This window comes from Myxocyprinus asiaticus, chromosome 2 (assembly GCF_019703515.2).
Source record: "Myxocyprinus asiaticus isolate MX2 ecotype Aquarium Trade chromosome 2, UBuf_Myxa_2, whole genome shotgun sequence".
Lineage (NCBI taxonomy): Eukaryota > Metazoa > Chordata > Actinopteri > Cypriniformes > Catostomidae > Myxocyprinus > Myxocyprinus asiaticus.
The window spans coordinates 37,320,959-37,341,963 of NC_059345.1; the positions used below are offsets into that span (position 1 = coordinate 37,320,959).

At 38.9% G+C, this 21,005-nt stretch overlaps 1 protein-coding gene across 8 annotated transcripts in view; it reads left to right on the top strand.

The window, feature by feature from the left end:
• Positions 1-21,005, top strand: part of LOC127415925 (chromodomain-helicase-DNA-binding protein 9-like) — a 116,567-nt gene that overhangs the window by 77,308 nt on the left and 18,254 nt on the right. For all 8 annotated transcript variants that reach the window (XM_051654976.1, XM_051654942.1, XM_051654968.1 and 5 more), the window contains 12 exons: positions 6,757-7,000; positions 11,391-11,567; positions 11,687-11,830; positions 12,433-12,688; positions 12,777-12,987; positions 15,172-15,367; positions 15,478-15,651; positions 15,946-16,131; positions 17,031-17,141; positions 19,430-19,626; positions 20,186-20,385; positions 20,511-20,670. In XM_051654976.1, the coding sequence (XP_051510936.1) occupies positions 6,757-7,000; positions 11,391-11,567; positions 11,687-11,830; positions 12,433-12,688; positions 12,777-12,987; positions 15,172-15,367; positions 15,478-15,651; positions 15,946-16,131; positions 17,031-17,141; positions 19,430-19,626; positions 20,186-20,385; positions 20,511-20,670 (2,256 nt within the window). The remainder of the gene's footprint in view (positions 1-6,756; positions 7,001-11,390; positions 11,568-11,686; positions 11,831-12,432; positions 12,689-12,776; positions 12,988-15,171; positions 15,368-15,477; positions 15,652-15,945; positions 16,132-17,030; positions 17,142-19,429; positions 19,627-20,185; positions 20,386-20,510; positions 20,671-21,005) is intronic.

Below are 21,005 nucleotides of genomic sequence, written 5' to 3' on the forward strand. Positions count from 1 at the left end.
TGTGTGAATAAACCTACTGAGTGGAACTACAGCATAACTGTTAAATTGTGCTTTTCTTCTGTGTGTTTAATAGTTGCGAGGCTTTTCTTAAAAATTATATGCATACTTTCTTTGTTTATTTGTTTATTTCCTTGCTTCCTGTGTATAGAGTAGATAACTAAATAGTAGATAGACATGATAATTCTAAGGCCCCATTTACACCTTGAATTAACATGCGTTTCATATCCGGATAGTATCTGGATATTTCTTTGCTTGATTGTATTTTCGCCTTGCAGTCAAATGTGTCTTTGCTTTGTGATCTGGTCAAAGTTACCAGTGCAAAAAGAGAAACACAATTTACATATTACATCAGAGTCTGTGGTAACTGAAAATTCTCCATCTTTTAGCGAATTTCGAAAGCATTGATGAATAAGTCAGATGCTTTCCATCACTTTAACTGTCAGGGTTTTCCTTAATTGAAAATTTTTCGCCGGCCGCCAAAGCTTTCGTAAATTTAATGATATCCATGCTTCTCATCTGAAAAGCACGAGTGAAGCCTGGTTTCACGGTTTCACGAGCCACATAGTGATGAGAAAACAAGAGAGAGACAAGATATTACAAGTGTGTTTCAATGGAATAATTAATGGGATATTGTTCATTGTTCGGGTGACGAGATTGCAAGACGGCAGTGTCTGTTGTGTTCTTCACATTACAATGGCAGAACAACAGGGTTCCCACGCATCCTGGAAAACCTGGAATTTTGCGATGCAGTTTTCCAGTCATGGAAAAATCATGGAAAATGAGAAAAATACCTAAATGTCCTGGTAAATAATTAGTTGTCCTGGGAAATATTTAAGTATAATAAAACTCTTTGACTGTGTTGCTAACATGTTTTTTTTTACATGTACAAAAACATGGTAAAGATAGGTGTTAAATATGACTTGGGATAGGTGTTAAATACACAAATTTGGATCGTTTTGTGACTGCCGGCGGCTGCATATTGTCAACATCAACAGTTGACTGTCATGAACGAACAGTACATGTACAGTAAATTCTCTGCTCATGAGTTCACAACCCAAGGTGGTAGCGTGGTGATGCAGCCTTTACACCTCGGGGTATGAATTAATTTTTACTAATAAATGAACGATTCGTGTCCGCTTATACCATGGTTACAACATGTAGGGCCCTATGATTTCCGCAGTGTGGAAAACTTGGTCGAAATCACTGAATCCAGTCATAAAAATGGCTTTAGCCAAAATAAACGGAATGTCTCGGAATTTGACATATTTGGGACTAAAAAGAATGTTTGAATGCACAAATAATCAAATTAAAACTGTGATATGTCTTGGTGTGATTATTAAACTGCAAAAGGCTGCAATGTAATTAAATAAATATATGAACTGCATGTGCTGCACCCTTCAAAATTAATGTGTGTAATGAATTCAGAAAGAAATATAGCTGCAAGCAGCAATTACGGGGCCAAGCACCAGCATGGCAACCACTGCACAACCCAAAGATCTCACAGAGCAAATAGAGATCACATTATCCCTGGTTGGATTTGAACCCACATCTTTCTATTCCACAGTTCACTAAGCTATACACTGCACCACACAGCCACAACTTTGCAGTCAACAAAGGGACTTACAAAGCTTAGATGAATCACAGCTGAGCACAGCTGTTACAATGATCAACTTTATATTCATGTAACTTTTCAACAATGATGCAAATGATTGGGGAAAAGCCCCACCTCCATTCAGTAAGCACAATACAAACAGGGACTACACACATTAACTTATCAGCATGCTAACCGGCTTGCATGCTAAGCTAATGTTGCCCCACAGATAGCATTGTGATCAAATAGCCTTATAGCCTAAGACAGAAAACCCAAAAGTGAGCATGCAACCAATTGTTTTACAACAGTAACCATAGTTTAACCATGGCATTTGTAGTAGAATCATAGTAACAACAATATAAACATTGTTACTGTCATGGTTACTATATAGAAACTTCAGTATTACTGTTATAAAACCATGGTTAATTGTATCAAAACCATGATTTCTGCTCAGAAAACCATGGTGACAGCAGTCATGGTTACTAAAATATTACTATAGTAAAACCATGGTTAATTTTTGTCAGGGTCCTTAAGTAAAAAACAACAATATTTTCTCTAATTACTAAATCAACATTTTAGCTTAATACCTGCACTAATACGCTACATGCATCAACATAAAGTGCTCTTCAAATTCATCTCAACATATATTCAATATTCGGAAGCTGTACATCACTATAAAAGGAATAACCTTGCTATTAGAATGCATATTCGGAAGGGATGTTGTTATAATGCATAATCGGAAGGGATGTTGTTATAATGCTGCTCGATTATTTTAATAATACGTGGAAATCCCACATGAACACCCCAAGTGCTTTAGCTGTTGTTTCATATCTGTCCGAATTAGCACTGAGTGCCTGCTTAAAAATGGAAGGGAGTGTGTGCAGTTTCGGCTCACCTGCGGCTCTTTCCCAGGGTGATGTCAGCTTAAATGATTAATCTTGTATCAATGTATTACTATAACGGCATCTTAATGCCATTAATCAAAGCGCATTATTGACGCTAGCGATAGATTACAGCCACGCAAGGAAACAGGAAGAACTTGCTTGTGTGTTTTAAATGAACCCTCACACGCATTACTGACATACACTATATTGCCAAAAGTATTCGCTCATCTGCCTTTAGACGCATATGAACTTAATTGACATCCCATTCTTAATCCATAGGGTTTAATATGACGTTGGCCCACCCTTTGCAGCTATAACAGCTTCAACTCTTCTGGGAAGGCTTTCCACAAGGTTTAGGAGTGTGTTTATGGGAATTTGTGGCCATTCTTCCAGAAGCGCATTTGTGAGGTCAGACACTGATGTTGGACGAGAAGGCCTGGCTCGCAGTCTTCGCTCTAATTCATCCCAAAGGTGCTCTATCGGGTTGAGGTCAGGACTCTGTGCAGGCCAGTCAAGTTCTTCCACACCAAACTCGCTCATCCATGTCTTTATGGACCTTGCTTTGTGCACTGGTGCGCAGTCATGTTGGAACAGGATGGGGCCATCCCCAAACTGTTCCCACAAAGTTGGGAGCTTGGAATTGTCCAAAATCTGTTGGTATGCTGAAGCATTCGGAGTTCCTTTCACTGGAACTAAGGAGCCAAGCCCAGCTCCTGAAAAACAACCCCACACCATAATCCCCCCTCCACCAAACTTCACAGCTGGCACAATGCAGTCAGACAAGTACCGTTCTCCTGGCAACCGCCAAACCCAGACTCGTCCATCAGATTGCCAGATGGAGAAGCGTGATTCGTCACTCCAGAGAACGCATCTCCACTGCTCTAGAGTCCAGTGGCGGCGTGCTTTACACCACCGTATCTGACGCTTTGCATTGCACTTGGTGATGTATGGCTTGGATGCAGCTGCTCGGCCATGGAAACTCATTCCATGAAGCTCTCTATGCACTGTTCTTGAGCTAATCTGAAGGCCACATGAACTTTGGAGGTCTGTAGTGATTGACTCTGCAGAAAGTTGGCGACCTCTGCGCCTCAGCATCCGCTGACCCCGCTCTGTCATTTTATGTGGCCTACCACTTCGTGGCTGAGTTGCTGTCATTCCCAATCGCTTCCACTTTGTTATAATACCACTGACAGTTGACTGTGGAATATTTAGTAGTGAGGAAATTTCACGACTGGACTTGTTGCACAGGTGGCATCCTATCACAGTACCACGCTGGAATTCACTGAGCTCCTGAGAGCGGCCCATTCTTTCACAAATGTTTGTAGAAGCAGTCTGCATGCCTAGGTGCTTCATTTTATACACCTGTGGCCATGGAAGTGATTGGAACACCTGAATTCAATTATTTGGATGGGTGAGCGAATACTTTTGGCAATATAGTGTATATTACCAGTATACAGCACTCGTGTCGAGCGATGTCTGCAAACAGTGCCTGTTTTGTAAACGTTTTTTGACCATCACTGTTGTAATTGACTGCAAAAAGAAAATGTTCCCAGAAAGGAGAAAGCAGGGGGCTTCTCTATCATTGTTTCATTTTCTCCACTTGCCATTTTTTCAACTGCACACAATGATGCAGAACAGTGATGTCATCAAGTTGACCCACGTGAAACGCGTAACGTATCCAGCTACAGATCCATTCAGGTGCATTAGCAGAGGTTGTAACTGTGCCTGTCTGTTTGACGCTTTGTTTTCTTGACCAAAACTTGTTGTCTAGATGTGTCATTAAACTTGAGGTGAACCGACGGCAGTGCCAGTGCTTCCCGAACCGTGGGTGGCATTTACCGAGAATCGTTACATCCCTAGTTGAAATGCATATTGAGTGGCAAAGAGACTTCCTGAGGTTAGAGTCAGCACACAAGTGTGGGTTATCTTTTGAACCCAGGCTCAGGTAGGACTTTTAATCGGCCACTTCAATGCTTTACAACTTCACAAACTCATCAGCTTCACAGGCACATAGCCACTTAAACACATCAGCTTCACAGGCACATAGCCACTTAAACACATCAGCTTCACAGGCACGTAATAACTTAAGCACATCAGCTTCACAAACATAACAGATCAAACGTAACAGCTTCAGCTTCAGGAGCACCGTGGCCTTCCTTATGCCAGACTCTCTCTCCCTCTCTGCTGGTGGTGTGGCTGCTTATATGCCGCTCTCACTGGAATTAGAGACAGGTTTTAAACATAATCTAGCTCAGGTGCAAGTGCCCTTACCGCTTTCTCTCTCTCTGGACGGACACTTGACCATGCCCCCGCTACCCCAGTGGTGCTGTCTCCAAACTGCTCAAGTATCATCAGGACATGATGTCGATTATGCACACCAGTTTTATTTGAAATCCGACAATGTATTTAAAAATATATAATTTTTTTTTATAAATGTCAATATGGTGGAGAATATGGCTGATAAAAAATACTGGTATCATTGAAATCCACATGACCTAAGGAATCCGTATGATTTTAGTATGACATACGGTTCAAAAGTTACGGGCAAAAAAAGCATTTTTTTTCACAATTCTTGACCCATAGGTGGCACTGTCACAAAACTCTACAAGTGCCCTTAGACCATGGTCCTCATGAGGCATACCAAGTTTCGTTTTGATAGGACACAGCGTTGCAAAGATACAGCCTCAAATCCTTTTTCACAGCCACCTCGTTAACTATGTGTTTGCATAACTTTTCAACAAAGTCAGATATAAAAATTCTGTATAATTCACTCTGTGCGGCTCAGTCTGGAGATTATTTTGAGTGCAAATCAGGCAAAGTTTGAAGGAGCAGAAGTGAGAAAATAATGAATGACAATCCAAGATGGTGGCCACTGTAATGGGCAGAGTAAGGGTGTATTGTAAGGGGTCCATTGGAATCATCAGGAGTAATCAGAAAAAACAAGAATTGTATCTCTAGGACAAACGGTTAAGAAAATACACACACAAAAAAAAAAAAATGAATTTGTGACATGGTGATGGTGCTGTAGAGTATGTCCTTGAGACATTTGGTGCTTGGCCCCTAATAACCATTCAGTAACCACAATATGCATCATGACCTCTCGTGTGTTTTTGCTTAAATATTATACCCGTTGGGCAAATAAAATGTCCTGGAAAATTGTGCCTTGAAAAGAGAGGGAACCCTGAATAAACAGAAAAAGGCAAAAAACCCATGACAAAGTGCTTTAACAAGGTATGACTGTAGCGAAAACTTATCACATAATTAATTATGTAATTGTATCGGGATAACGAAAACGCATTTGCATTTACAACTTTTTTTAATGTCGTCAGAATCCATCCCTGACCACACCTGATTGTGGTTTCAGTGATCAAATCACAATCTGATCACAAAGCATCTTGGGTGCTTTTACACCTGGCATTTAATGTGATCAGTGCAAATTGATAGCAATCGGATCACCGAAAACACTTGTTAAGGTGTAAATGGGGCCTAATTTGCCATTCGGTCCAGTATTTAAACCATCAATGGGAGAATGAATGGATAAATAACTTAAAATTCCAGTCACTCATCTGGCTGTCACACCAAAGCGACTTGTACTTATGGCATTTCAAACCCGTATGCTGAGTTTGTATTCCACACAATTTTCCCTGAAGAATCTCTGAAACAGCTCTTTTCCATACAATGACACTTCATTGTAACTACATCTTTCACGTTTAAAAAAAAAAAGCTTTGACCACCATTAAGGCACCATAAAGTACTTCATATGACTATATTGCAAGTTTCCTGAAGCCATATGATAGCTCTCACTCTCTTTCTCTCTAACGTACATACACACACACACACACATCCTCAGTTTTTACTCACTACTCATCTTTTGAGGCTTTGATAAGTCTTTTAATCCTAAATAGGTTTATATTCTTGAGTGTTTATATATAAAAAAAAATGTTGACACTGCAAAAAGCCACATGAAACCACAAAGTCTAGGAAGACCTTGATTGTTTGTTAATTTGCTTCTAATGAAAAAAGGCATCTCCTCTTTAATAAAGATTAAAGTATGCAGAGTGGTAGAAATTGCATTTCTATGTGTGTTTGATGCATTCATTAAGTGTGTCTGATGCATTCATTAATTACAAGGATAGATATTAATGTCTTAAATACGCATCCAGCTCTTTTTGAACATCATTTACTGTACAGTATATTCTAAAAGTAGTGTCACATTGATGTTTTCATACTTGTCACACTATTTGTCAATGTATTTATCTAATAATCTCTCTCCATTTACAGGCGTAACTGTATTCTGGCTGATGAGATGGGTCTGGGAAAGACCATCCAGTCTATCACATTTCTGGATGAGATCTATCGTATGGGCATCAAAGGGCCGTTCCTCATCATCGCCCCGCTCTCCACCATTGCTAACTGGGAGAGAGAGTTCAGAACCTGGACGCACCTCAACGTCATTATCTACCACGGCAGTATGGTGAGCAGACAAATGCTCCAGCAGTATGAGATGTACTTCAGAGACGCTCAGGTGAGATTTCACTTAAACACACACACATACACACACACGTGTAGTGAAAGACCAGAGACCAGGCCAACCTCACACTGATCCTTGACCTCTTAACTATAAATCAGGGGTTTTAAATTTGTTACATTTTAATGTCATGTTTTGTAAATCAAATGCATAGAATTGTTATTTGATGTTGCTAGTACAAAGGAGTTCAGCAGTGGAGAGCTCTTTATTCCTTTTTTTTGTTTGTTTTTATAAATAATTTTATGTTGACAGTGTGTCTTTGAGAGTAAAGCTTAGGGGTGTGCAGCGAAGCCATTATCTGTATCTGTAACTCTGACAAAATTATCTGTATTCGGATAGAACCAGATATGGGCGTGGCTTAAACCGGAAGTGCGTCAACACTAGTTTTAAAATGTAACTCTCTTACATTTAGGCTATAGCTTCTGTATTATAAAGTAGGCCTATGCCTCAGCTAGGTTTATTTAAATATCATTATTATTATTAATAGTAATAATTAGTATTATTATATTTTTTTATGATTATTATTTAATTATATTATTGATATAATCTATTTTTTCTCACTGGATGAAGCTGAATATGTAGGCTACATAAACTGTGGAATATGTTGTTAACTGTGGTTTCTCTTGGTATTTTGGACATTAATATCTGCTGAAACAAACATTTTGTTGATCTCTGCGCAGTATGCAAGTAACAGTTTTATTCTGGAGGCAGGAGGTGTCAAGCAATTTTAAAATGTCAAACACACATTTTGCCGATAATATTAAATACAAATACGAGTATTAAAAGAAATGAGAATAAATTAATGTAGCATACAAACTGAAAGCACCGTAAATCTCTATCAGAAAGTTTTGATACACTCAAGGCTTATTTTGTGTTCACATATTTTTGTGGAGGTCATAATTAATTAGTTAAATTACATATGCAGAATTAGTTAAATGTAGTGGAATAAACTGCAAGATCGAGCCTCTTTATATTTCTAGCTAAAATTTTTTGCATGTTTTTGTTTTTTCCGCAATCATCCGTGTGCAGGAATATTCTGAATAGATTTACACTCTATGAAGTATTTAAACCTCTATGGAGCATTTAAACATTTTTGGAATAAAGGATTAACCCGATAATTACCTTAATCGGTAATGTGAATATAAATGTGGTCAACTTACAGTCGAGCTCCATTATAAAATCATCACTTCTCTGGTCAGGAATTAAACATCATGCTCAGGTTGGTTTATAAATCCTTATGTGTGAATTGTTTGAAACATTTGGTGTTAATGTGTTACAGATCAGACATTTCAAGAAGTGGAAAATGTGTATGATATAGTTAATTCTATTTACAAGCTTAGATTTCTAAGATGTGCACAATTAACGGAGACTGCAAGTGGAGTTGAGACTGTTGCCATCCGATCTGAACTTGAAATCACACCGTGCGCATTTTCATTCATAAGGTTTACACTGTAGTAATATTGGCTTCACAGACTCATCATTGCTTTGTAATTTTCTATATGTTTATTTAAAATATCGCTTTATACATGTGCTCGTTGGATGATCAGTCTTCCGAATATTTCTTCTATTATTCTGATTAATTTGTTATTCGTTTTGAAGTCATTATTCGTGCCTTTCTGAATAAGGTATTCGGCTTTGGGCACATCCCTAGTAAAGCTTATTATAAACTGAAAAGTTCTGCTACTGGATTCAGACTGGTTGATACAATGTTCCATCTGTGCTATAATTCCCAAAATAGTAACAGCTATGACAAAAAACACTTTTTCACTGTACCACTGTGCAGCAACCACAGCAGATTGATGCGATGAAACAAACTAATATTCTGTTAAGGACTGTACAGTGCATTCAGAAAGTATTCAATCCCTTTCATTTTTCCATATTTTGTTATGTTGCAGCATTATGCTAAAACACTTTAAATTATTTATTTTTTTTCACATCAGTCTACACTCCATACCCCATAATGACAAAGCAAAAACCAGATTTTTGATAACTTTTCAAATTAATTAAAAATAAAAAACTGAAATATCACATTGATATAAGTATTCAGACTCTTTGCGATAACATGTGAAATTTAGCTCAGATGCATCCCATTTCTCTGGATCATATTTGAGATATTTCTACACTTTGATTGGAGTCCACCTGTGGCAAATTCAATTGATTGGACATGATCTGGAAAGGCACACACCTGTCTATATAAGATTTCACTGCTGAAAATGCATATCAGAGCAAAAACCAAGCCATGAGGTCAAAGGAACTGCTTGCAGAGCTCAGAGACAGGACTGTGTAGAGGCACAGATCTGGGGAAGGCTACAAAAAATGTTCGGCTGTATTGAAGGTGTTTGGAACATCCAGGACTCTTACTAGAGCTGGCCGCCTGTCCAAACTGAGCAATCAGGAGAGAAGGGCCTTTGTAAGAGAGATGACCAAGAATCCGATGGTCAATCTGGTTGAACTCCAGAGATTGTGTGTAGATGGGAGAAACTTGCAGAAGGACAACCATCACTGCAACACTCCATCGATCTGGGCTTTATGGCCATCTGGTCTGATGAAACGAAGATTGAACTGTTTGGCCTTAATTCCAAGCGTCATGTCTGGAGGAAACCAGGCACCGCTCATCACCTGCGCAGTACCATCCCAACGATGAAGCATGGTGGTGGTAGCATCATGCTGTGGGGGTGTTTATCAGTGGCAGGGACTGGGCGACTGGGGGACTGGTCAGGGTTGAAGGAAAGCTGAACGCAGCAAAATACAGAGATATCCTTAATGAAAACTTGGTCCAGAGCGCTCAGGACCTCAGACTGGGCCGAAGATTCACCTTCCAACAGGACAATGGTCCTAAGCACACAGCCAAGACAACACAAGAGTGGCTTAGGGACAACTCTGTGAATGTCCTTGAGTGGCCCAGCCAAAGCCCGGACTTGAACCTAATCGAACATCTCTGGAGAGACCTGAAAATTGCTGTCCACCGACGTTCCCCATCCAACCTGACAGAGCTTGAGGGGATCTGCAGAGAAGAATGGCAGAAAATACCCAAATTCAGGTGTGCAAAGCTTTTCGCATCATACCCAAAAAGACTTGAGGCTGTAATCACTGCCAAAGGTGCTTCAGCTAAGTACTAAAAAAATTAAAGCTTTAATTAAAAAAATTAAAGAATTAAAGCTACACTATGAAACTTTTGGCCCTCTAGCGGTTAAAAAATAAAACTGCATACGTCTTGCGGAAGGACATTATTTTGGTTGTGGTTCGGCTCTGCTCCTCTGCGTGGATGAATGTGGTTTAAGGCATCAGTGTACACATTGATACAGGACATCTTATCAGAGCGAATGGACAAATAAGTAATGTTTTGAAATAAATGATGTTACAAAAGTTAGGCAACGTTTGTTAACATTGGACATAATGATTGCTTGCACCGATTACAGTATAATTATTGTATTTTACTACACAGACGTGTGTGATTACACAAGTATGCATAAACCATATCAATAAAATATCTTACCTGTTGAGTAAGAAAAAAGCCATCTCTGGGTTGCTTTTAAATCCTTTCAGATTTTGGAGTTGTACACATCTGAAAAGCCAAGCCGATGTTGATTTGTGTTTTATTACGAACTCTGTCGCTTTCCCTTTTTTCTTGTAGACTCTCCTCTGTTCGGGGATTCTTTGTTTTTATAAAGTGATTCCCTGGAGGTTTGACGTTTTTAATGATCCATGGTCAATTTTTCTCGTTCGTTGTGACAACAAACTTTCAGCTTCAGCTACTCCCACACGCGCTCTACAGTAGCCGGAGCTTATTTTCTCTGTGTATGGATATGACGGGAGAATGACATATGTATGCAATTTCCCGCGAAATCTGTCCCGACAGCTCTAAAATATTTATAATATAATATCATTATTAAAGGTTTATCAAAGTGTTTTTGGGTAAAATAAAGTAATGGTTTGGAAGATGGATTTTTGTTGCACTCTCTCATTAATAACATTTGATTTGTTTAACAAAATAAAGTTATATAGTGTAGCTTTAAGGGTCTGAATACTTATGTCAGTTTTTTAATTTTAATAAACTTGCAAAGTTATCAAAAAACTGTTGCTTTGTCATTATGGGGTATGGAGTGTAGATTGATGTGGAAAAAAAATATTTAAAGCCATATTTAATATTTAAAGGATGCAACATAAAAAAATTTGAAAAAAATTAAGGGGTCTGAATACTTTCTGAATACACTGTATATAACAAAAATTTGTGTTGTTAATATTTTATTATGTAGTAACCGTGGCTTGTACATTATTGCTTAAAAATAAAGACGTCCTATATATATGTCTGTATGATGGCCTATCATGGTGTGAAACAAAAATGGAAAAAGTTTCCACTCATTATCTCTCACTTTCTGTCTCACAGGGTCGCATGATAAGAGGTGCTTACCGGTTTCAGGCACTCATTACCACATTTGAGATGATTTTGGGAGGCTGTCCAGAACTTAACGCAATAGACTGGCGGTGTGTCATCATTGACGAAGCCCATCGACTCAAAAATAAGAACTGCAAACTACTGGAAGGCTTTAAACTGATGAGTCTGGTACAGATGAGCTCTTAAATACAATTAGAGTTTATCAGATATTATTCTGATTTGCCTTTTATTTTTCATTTTTTTTTTTTTTTTTTTAACTGGATATCTATTGACCTATTGACCCTCAGGAACATAAGGTGTTGTTGACGGGCACTCCCCTACAGAACACAGTGGAGGAGCTTTTCAGTCTGCTGCATTTCCTGGAGCCCACCCGCTTCCCCTCTGAAAACACCTTTATGCAGGAGTTTGGAGACCTCAAGACTGAGGAGCAGGTGCTGTGTGCATGTGTTCATGTGTGTGCATTTGTTTTTGTGTGTGTGATGGAAGTCTTTTCAGGGTTCCCTTAATTATTGAAAACCTGTACATTTTTAAATTGTTATTTTTAGACCTGGAAAAGTCATTGAAATTATTGCAATATTAAAATATGGAATTATGGAAAAGTCATGGAAATGTCTATAGTGAATAAGCACTTCTAGTTTTGAAAAATGATGTAGAGAATATGCCAGTGTGAAATGATCAGTTTGTCTGCTGAGGGTTTTATTGGAAACATTTTTACACTAATAAGTGTAGTTTGTTTAAATCTATTAATTCTAATTATTGGTAACTGACTTATAAATGGAAATCTGCCCCAGCAATCTTTGTAAAATATTTGTTGTAAATCCAAATCACGAACTGCTGGAAATTGGAAATATGGAAATTCATTGGAAAAAAGAGTGGGATCCTTGTCTTTTTATCTCAGAACTGAAATCTCCATGTGACAGTCTATAATACCAATTTTTCATGTTTTCTAATTGATAAGGTTCATTACTGCATGCATTCAGTCCAAATAAACAATAAATACATAGATGTGCTTTGCAAATGTCTGTGTGTGCAGGTCCAGAAACTCCAGGCCATCCTGAAGCCAATGATGCTGCGTCGTCTCAAAGAAGACGTAGAGAAGAAGTTGGCCCCTAAAGAGGAGACCATCATTGAGGTGGAGCTCACCAACATACAGAAAAAATACTACCGTGCCATACTGGAGAAAAACTTCTCATTCCTGGCTAAAGGTGCTGGCCAAGCCAACGTCCCCAACCTGCTCAACACCATGATGGAACTGCGGAAATGCTGCAACCATCCCTACCTCATCAAAGGTACACACCAACCCTACTGCAGCCAAATTATACACTCCTACCTTAGTCAAGGTCCTAAAAAGTCTCTCGCTTTCACTCTCACTCTCAGGGGCTGAGGAGAAAATCTTGGAGGACTTCAAGGAGGTGTACAACCCCGCAGCAGTAGAATTTCACCTGCAGGCCATGATTCAGTCGGCAGGTAAACTCGTTCTCATTGACAAGCTGCTGCCCAAGATGAAGGCTGGTGGACACAAAGTTCTTATCTTCTCTCAGATGGTGCGCTGCCTTGACATCCTGGAAGACTACCTCATCCAGAGAAGGTGAGTAGTCTAGAATAGGTATGGGTCAGGATGGTCGACCACTCATCTACCAACTGACTTACTGATTAGTGAGGTAGTTGAATTTAGAGTTGCAACTCCTTAGAGAGTGATTTAACATGCTGACAGGTTAGCATAGTGCTTTAGCATCAGCCTCTGAAGTTGTGTCTCTAAATTCATGTGTGAATTAGTATTTCTCAGAATTTGAAACAAATTCACTACCTTCAACAATACGTTTCAAGACAATGAAAGCTTCAAATTGACTGCTATAAGCAATGTTCCTGTTATTATCCATAATCCAGAGGTCTCATAGGCAGGCCCACAAAGAATCCCTGCAAAGTTCTACACATCCTCCTTCCATTGTGTGTTTGTTGATTAATATAGTATTTTGTTTATTTATACACAATTTGATCATGCCTTCAGCTACCAATAAGAGTGTATTAGTCTTAGTTCTGTTTAACACATTTTACCATGTTTAAATAAATTCTACAGAGTTCTGCAGATGTTTCCCAAAAATCCACACAGAACATAGAAAAAAGAAAATCTGCAGATTCTATCTGGGCCTGGGTGGTCACCTCCTATGAAACGCATCTGTTGAAATGTCTAATTATACAAGGCTTCCTAAAGACTGACTAGTCGCCTAGCCATTCAGACAACCTACTGACTAGTTGATTTTGAAAATATGTAGTTTTGCACATCCCTAGTCCTAAACCACAGATTTTTATTATTGTTATTGTTTAAAACAAAATCTTATGGTATGTGTAGGTAGATGTTTATTTTATGCTTTCTCATGCTCTCATTGATTTCCCACAGAGTGCAGGGGGTTTAACTGCATCTTGTCATGTTCCCTTCTACTTTATTTGCTTCAGTTGTATTACAGGGTTTAGATGTAGTTTTAACAAGCAGTCTAATCTGCTTTTTTGGCTTGAATTCAGAACCAGTTTGCTTAACCTGGTTTGTGTTGTGTTCACATGTTTCATGGCCTGTACACAGAGCTCTCTGCTGCTGAACTCCTTTGCACCAGCAACATCAAATAACAATTCTATGCAATTTTTTATCTCCTCCGGTGGCTAGTAATTAAGATTATTTAATTACATTTAAGGCAAAGTCTTATTCATTTATCTCTTGCATCTCTTTATCCTTGGCAATCTATCTATTTGTAAACAAAGTGCTGTGTTTGTGTGCGTGCGTGTGTCCGTGCGTGTGTGTTGGCTCGTCCAGATCAGGCACAACAGGACACAGACACTCCAGGGATCTCACATCAGGCACACAGTCCCAAAGGCACAGCTCTGCCCAAAGTGGGTCATAGAAAGCAGGAGGGATCAGGGAAAGACAGGAGATGGTCACTGTGAATAAGAAGGACAAGAGGAAAGAGTCATGAGTAGAGATGGGGAAGGAGTTTTAGGAGTTAGCTATGAATATCAGGCAGATAATACCAATACTTTTTTTTTATTTGGACAGCTTTACAGCTCAAATAATACACAATAATTTATGTTTTACGCCTCCCATTTCTGTTTCCTAATGTCATCGTTTTCCAAAGTATGCGGTTATGGAGAGCGTTTTTGAAAGTCTCAGTTTTCAGTGATGAAAAATGCTGTTCCAGTGTGGATGAGAGGTATAAACGTAGTAAAATCAATGTGTTTTCAAACAAAATTGTATTTATGTGGACGTGGCCCAAGTGCCTTACCGTAACCATGATTTTTCTTTAACAAAACAATGAGGGACAAGGCAATATTATGATGCTAACAATGGATCTTAACTTGAATTGAACTCAGAACATTCCAGTGTTCTAGATTTCCACATTCATAAGTTGTGTCACATGCATAAAGGTCACCCTAAGTGACCCTGTCCTTGTACACACCACTTGCCTCGAGTATTTTCATAATCCACTCAAGTTGTTGATCTGCTTATATAAACTGGTCATAAGTGTAAGTTTACTTATAAATAAAGATGCCTTTTTCATTCATTTGTTTTTTAATTGTGTGTTTTTACCAACAGTGTATGGGTGTACAAATTGATATACTGTTTAATTATTCAAACAACCTTAAGGATGAGTTATAGAGAGAAATAAAAAATAAACAACAGAAACAAATCTTTGCCAGACTCTGCCTAATTTTTTTTTTTTTTCCCGGGGCTCAGTAGAGTAAATCGATCTTTAATTTTCTATGTTAAACCGACCTTTTTCAGATACCTCTATGAGCGGATAGACGGGCGTGTACGTGGGAACCTTCGGCAAGCTGCAATAGACCGCTTCAGTAAACCCGACTCTGATCGATTCGTCTTCCTGCTGTGCACACGAGCAGGTGGGCTCGGAATTAACCTTACAGCTGCTGACACCTGTATCATCTTCGACTCTGACTGGAACCCACAGAATGACCTGCAGGTACACACACATACACACAAATAATAAAAAACATTATTTTTATTATCATTGTAGATGTTCCTATTGGCTCATCATTCATTTGTTTGTTTATTTATGTGTTTGTTCTGCAGGCTCAGGCTCGCTGCCACCGGATTGGTCAGAATAAAGCGGTGAAGGTTTATCGATTAATAACACGAAATTCATACGAGCGGGAGATGTTCGATAGAGCCAGTCTCAAGCTAGGATTGGATAAAGCGGTGCTTCAGAGCATGAGCGGGCGGGACAACAGTCTTGGGGGAGGAGGAGTAAGTCATCAAACATCAATTGTGCACTAGTGTTTTTTTGTTTTTTTTTTCAGCCCTCATTACTTTGTCTTTCTCTACGTTTAGCAGACAACTTACAAAAAAGGAACATAAGCTATTTTCATCCAAGATGTACATTATGGATGGTGGTATCGCTTAGTGGGTAGAGATGTAGGCTGGTAATTGGAATGTTGTATGTTCAAACTGTGCAAGAGGTGATCCATGACCTCTCACTATTGTACCCTTGAGCAACAGGTATAACCCTCTTATTCACTCTTTTTCTCTCCATCTCTACAGCAGATCCAGCAGCAGCTCTCAAAGAAGGAGATTGAGGATCTTCTGCGTCGTGGAGCTTATGGTGCCATCATGGATGAGGAAGATGAGGGAGCTAAATTTTGTGAAGAGGACATTGACCAAATCCTGCAACGCAGAACCAAGACCATCACCATTGAATCTGAGGGTCGGGGCTCCACCTTTGCCAAGGTCAGCATCTTTCTACCATCTTCCATATCTTATCAGTTCTTCTTTAAGTGCTGGTCATAATTGCTTTCATCAGTGTGTAAGAAAACATTTTCAAACAATAAAAAAAAATGTGTGTGTATTTGTGCTGACACAAATGCTGTTTCCAAGCCTCTCAAAAACATCACTTCAGAACTACTAGTATTACAGCTTGGGCAGTTTCTAACATGTTAATTGGAGAAACAAAGATGTGTATGTGTGTGTGTGTGTGTGTGTGTGTGTGTGTGTGTGTGTGTGTGTGAGAGAGAGAGAGAGAGAGAGATGGAGCATGTTGATCACCTGTTGATGATGCTGTAGTGTGTTAGTCAGCTTTCTGAAGATAATGTCATTTTGGTGAAATGCATCCTATTTGCTCAGTGGAAAAGTAGCCGTTCAAGCGGGGGTATTCCTTCCTATTTCACAGTAGCTGTTGCGCAAGAATTTTTCACTATAGAAACTGCAATCTCCTCCGCCATTTTGAACAGTATTTCCTCTCCAGTGTGGAAAGTCCGGTAAGAGGTAAGCGCCTTGAGTTTGTGGAATTAATCAGTCTGTTGTGTCTCTCAGCTTAATGCTGAAGTTGTTAGTTTAAAGCCGTTTAAAGCTATTTCCTAGCTTTAGTAGTGTAGTAGTAATACGAGCGATTGCGGAGTGCTGCTCAATATAAACACTGAGTGACGCTGACTCACTTCACCAACTGGCTCATATTACACACAGAAATGGTCTTTTACCTCCACTTGCTGGCTAAAATATGTAATGTCACAATATTAAATGTATTAACACAATATTCCATTTCAGATAATTTTCTCACCTCTTGATTACTATTATACTGTGAGACAGTATTTTTAAACACATTTTCTCTTTTGTTTATGCTGTGCTCACAGGCCAGTTTTGTAGCTTCAGGGAACAGAACAGACATCTCTCTGGACGATCCCAACTTCTGGGACAAGTGGGCCAAAAAAGCAGAGATTGACATGGATACGGTCAATGACAGAGTAAGGAGCACACAAACTATGCTGTGTGAAATTAAAGTTTCCAAGTACACCCTTGGGACTGTGTACATTTTTAGATATTTATTAGGGCTGTAGATTTAACATTTCATTTTATTGCGATTAATTATATGAAAAATAACGTGTTAAAAAATTATAGCAAATTGTGATGCCCCTGACTGCATTTATATTTTTGCTAATCCAGTGCAGAAGGGGGCAGTCATCGCACCCTCAGCTTTAAGGGGCGGTCACACTACACTTCGCACTCCATTCACTACCATTTAAATGCATCCGAATGCAGCAGAATGGAAACGCAAGCTTGTGTGAAGAAATTTCGTACTACACTGCGTAACAAAGTTCAAGCTTGGTGAACTCTGAACTGTGAATTCGTACAACAAGAGGATGCACGAACAATAGGAGACTGAAACCACACACACTGACCTCTTGGCTCAATTAAAATGATACTTGTTTCAAGCTGTGAGATTTATTGTTGCAGGAAAGTGAGTAAAAAAATATTTTAACATTTTTAATATAATATTATTTGTGATTCATTATTTACTTACACCAGAAGCCTGCCCAAATACAGCTGGAATGAGCACAACAGAATGCAAAGATCTCGAGACACGTTTTTCAAAGTTTGAAACTACGTTTAACTTGAAACAACATTCCTAAAACGTGGCAATTAGGGTGCACGACACTGAAAATCAGTGAGAACAACCAAAGTGAGACACTGACGCAGACGGAACGCGTCTTGTGAGAGATTGACAAACTTGATTGCAAAATGGATCGCTGTCTAGACTAGGACAATAGAACTCATATGTTCAGTGATATGGAAATAAAGAGTAAATACAGTTCTAAATCCACTTTTTGTATTGTCTAATCAATGCTTGTGTGCTCTCATAATAATGTAATGTATTTTAATTTTGTTTATATTGTTTATAATCATTTTAGTTATTATAGGCCTATACAAAATTATCTTTATTTGGGAACTTTTTCGTAATTACTGATATGTGCGATTAATTGCGAATAATTTAATGACTTAATCGGCACATCATGTAATTCATTTGGTTCAAATGTTTATTTTTACAGCCCTAATATTTATATAAATATTTAGTTAAATTTAGTTTTTTAAACGTTTAGTTATTTAGTATGTATAATACATATACAATTTTGCATATTTTTCATGATATACACACTCATTTACATATATATAAAATCAAATTTGTAACCTTGACATCATTTATATTGTATGAAAGGTCAGATTTCATTGCTTCCATTTAAGCATAAAATTACTTAAAGGTGCTATATGTAATATTTTTACTGTACTAAATCATAAAATGACCATAATATGTCATTAGAGAATTAGGAAACATGCTAAGTTGAAATACTGGCTTCTCCGATAACAATGCTACAGCCAGTATATTCTACTTTGAAGTTTCCATTCTGGGCTGGAATTTCTGTTTATGTTTTGGCCTGTGTGATCCCGCCCACTGCCCATTTCCCAATAGTATTTCGACACCGCCGGGTTGCCAGATTTGAACAAGTTTGCAGGCAAACAACACTACGTGCTGCAGCCATGGAAGCCAGCAAACGAACTGGATCAGAGATAACAGATTCCACCCGACCTAAAAAACCTCGCCATCCATCTAAAAACCACCATGACCAGAGGCGTAGTAAAACAAGGATAAATATTGGAGATGCCTTTGCAAGATGGAGACAGCTTAAAGCCCAGAAATCCTTTAAAACGGATGCTGAGTTGGCTAATTTGCATGTCAATATTCTGGCAACCCACATGAGCTTTGAGTCTGGGGTGGGGCAGACAACTCTCCAATATTTTGAATTTGGACTGCAGTACCCATTTCAAACACTTGTTGTCAATCTTACATATAGCACCTTTAGTTTATGTCGAGACACCTGTGTTGAAAAAATATAAAGAATAGAGAGGTTCTAACTGTTTAAAATGAAAAGCTGCTTTGACTATCAGGGGCTGGTGGAAAACCCACAGAAATTAGATTCTGGGCAGAGGGATTGCTGTAAGAGATGACAGGATGCTGGCTAAGATCATTTGAATTGAATTTAATAAACTCTCTGAGATAATTTAATCACTGACATTTTGGTGCTCTCTTGTATTGTAGTTTTAAGTGCTGCACTTGAGAGCACAGAGTGATTGAATGCAAGCACAGTCAAAGGTTCAATCAAACTAAATGTGGTTGCTTTTAAGTTTATACACTCTTAAGAAATGTGGGTCAGTGGCTCTGTTTTTACTTGTGCCTTTTGATGCGGTGTTGCTACAGAACAGTCTGGTTATCGACACCCCTCGAGTCAGGAAACAGACCCGGCCGTTCAGCGCCACTAAAGATGAGCTGGCCGAGCTCTCTGAAGGGGAAAGCAGCGGCGAGGACAAACCCAAACTCCGCCGGCCACATGACCGCCTCAACAGCTATGGCCGCACAGAGTGCTTCAGGGTTGAGAAGAATCTGCTGGTGTATGGGTGAGTGACAGCCACTTAAGGGCTACTAAGTACAAAGCTACATACAGTTTACATAAAGTTTTATTTATAGCTCAGCGGTGTTAGGCCTATTTGTTATACTGGCATGTTAAAGCGTCTTGACTGTCCAAAATGAAATACACTAAAAATACACTGTACAGTTTTAAGGACATATGCTTAAGATATATGCCTTTGAATATACACATACATATACTTCATACCAAATATGTGACACAGTAACACTTCATTTAATTAAAAAAGTATTATCAAACATTATGGTTTAAAGTCAGTAGTTCATATGTATTTATTTATGAGTGATAAATACATTTGATAAATAAGTGACATCCCTAACTTTGTGTATATTTACTGTGGAGAAGTACTTTGGAGAAGTGAAAATGAACTAAAGTGTTGTAGCCATAGATCAGTTTACATGGTTCTTAGCTTAAAGTGATTTAATTGCTAAATCAATAAAGGAAGTACAAGTCTGCTCAAGCAGAGTTCTTCCTCATGAAGGCAGGTATGACGAACCATCTTCTTTCATTACTGTATCCTGTCGTTGTAGATGGGGCCGCTGGAAGGACATCCTGGCACATGGACGTTTTAAACGACAGCTGAGTGAGCGTGATGTGGAGTGTATATGCAGGGCGCTGTTAGCATACTGCCTTGTTCATTACCGTGGAGATGACAAAATCAAGAGCTTCATGTGGGATCTGATTGCCCCCACAGAGGATGGCAGGACCAAGGAACTGCAGAACCATTTGGGTACGAGGACTTAAGCATTGTTAGAAATTCTATTAATTTCTCATTTTCTTCCAGTCAGGAGGATAATTAATGTCTAGTTATGAAGCTGGTGACGTCATTTAGAGCTTTGAATGTGACTCTTGCAGGATTGTCGACTCCAGTACCGAGAGGCAGGAAAGGAAAGAAGATGAAGACTCAGTCCAGCTCGTTTGATATCCAGAAGGCAGAGTGGATCCGAAAACACAATCCAGAGCACATGCTGTCTGACGACGGCTACAAGAAACATTTGAAACACCACTGCAACAAGTGAGTATTGCATTGCAGGCACAGTAATGTATTGTAGCACGCAGTACTCTCCCAAATGTGTCTTTGCTAGTTTGTATACAATCAAGTGTACACTTGCTGGTGTTACAAGGGGGATCACACATACAGCGATTTGTAGTAACAAAGTGACGGGAAGTCTTTCTCTTTCAATGAGAGTTTGCGATTTCCATCGTCATGAGCAACAGCAAACGTTGGCGATGTGATATGGGCAGGCCAGTGATGCGAAAAAGTTGAGAAAAGTTTAACTTAATGCAAATGAGTGATCCGCCTCCTGAGTGTAGGCAAGATGCAATTTATATACAGCAGTTTTGTATAAG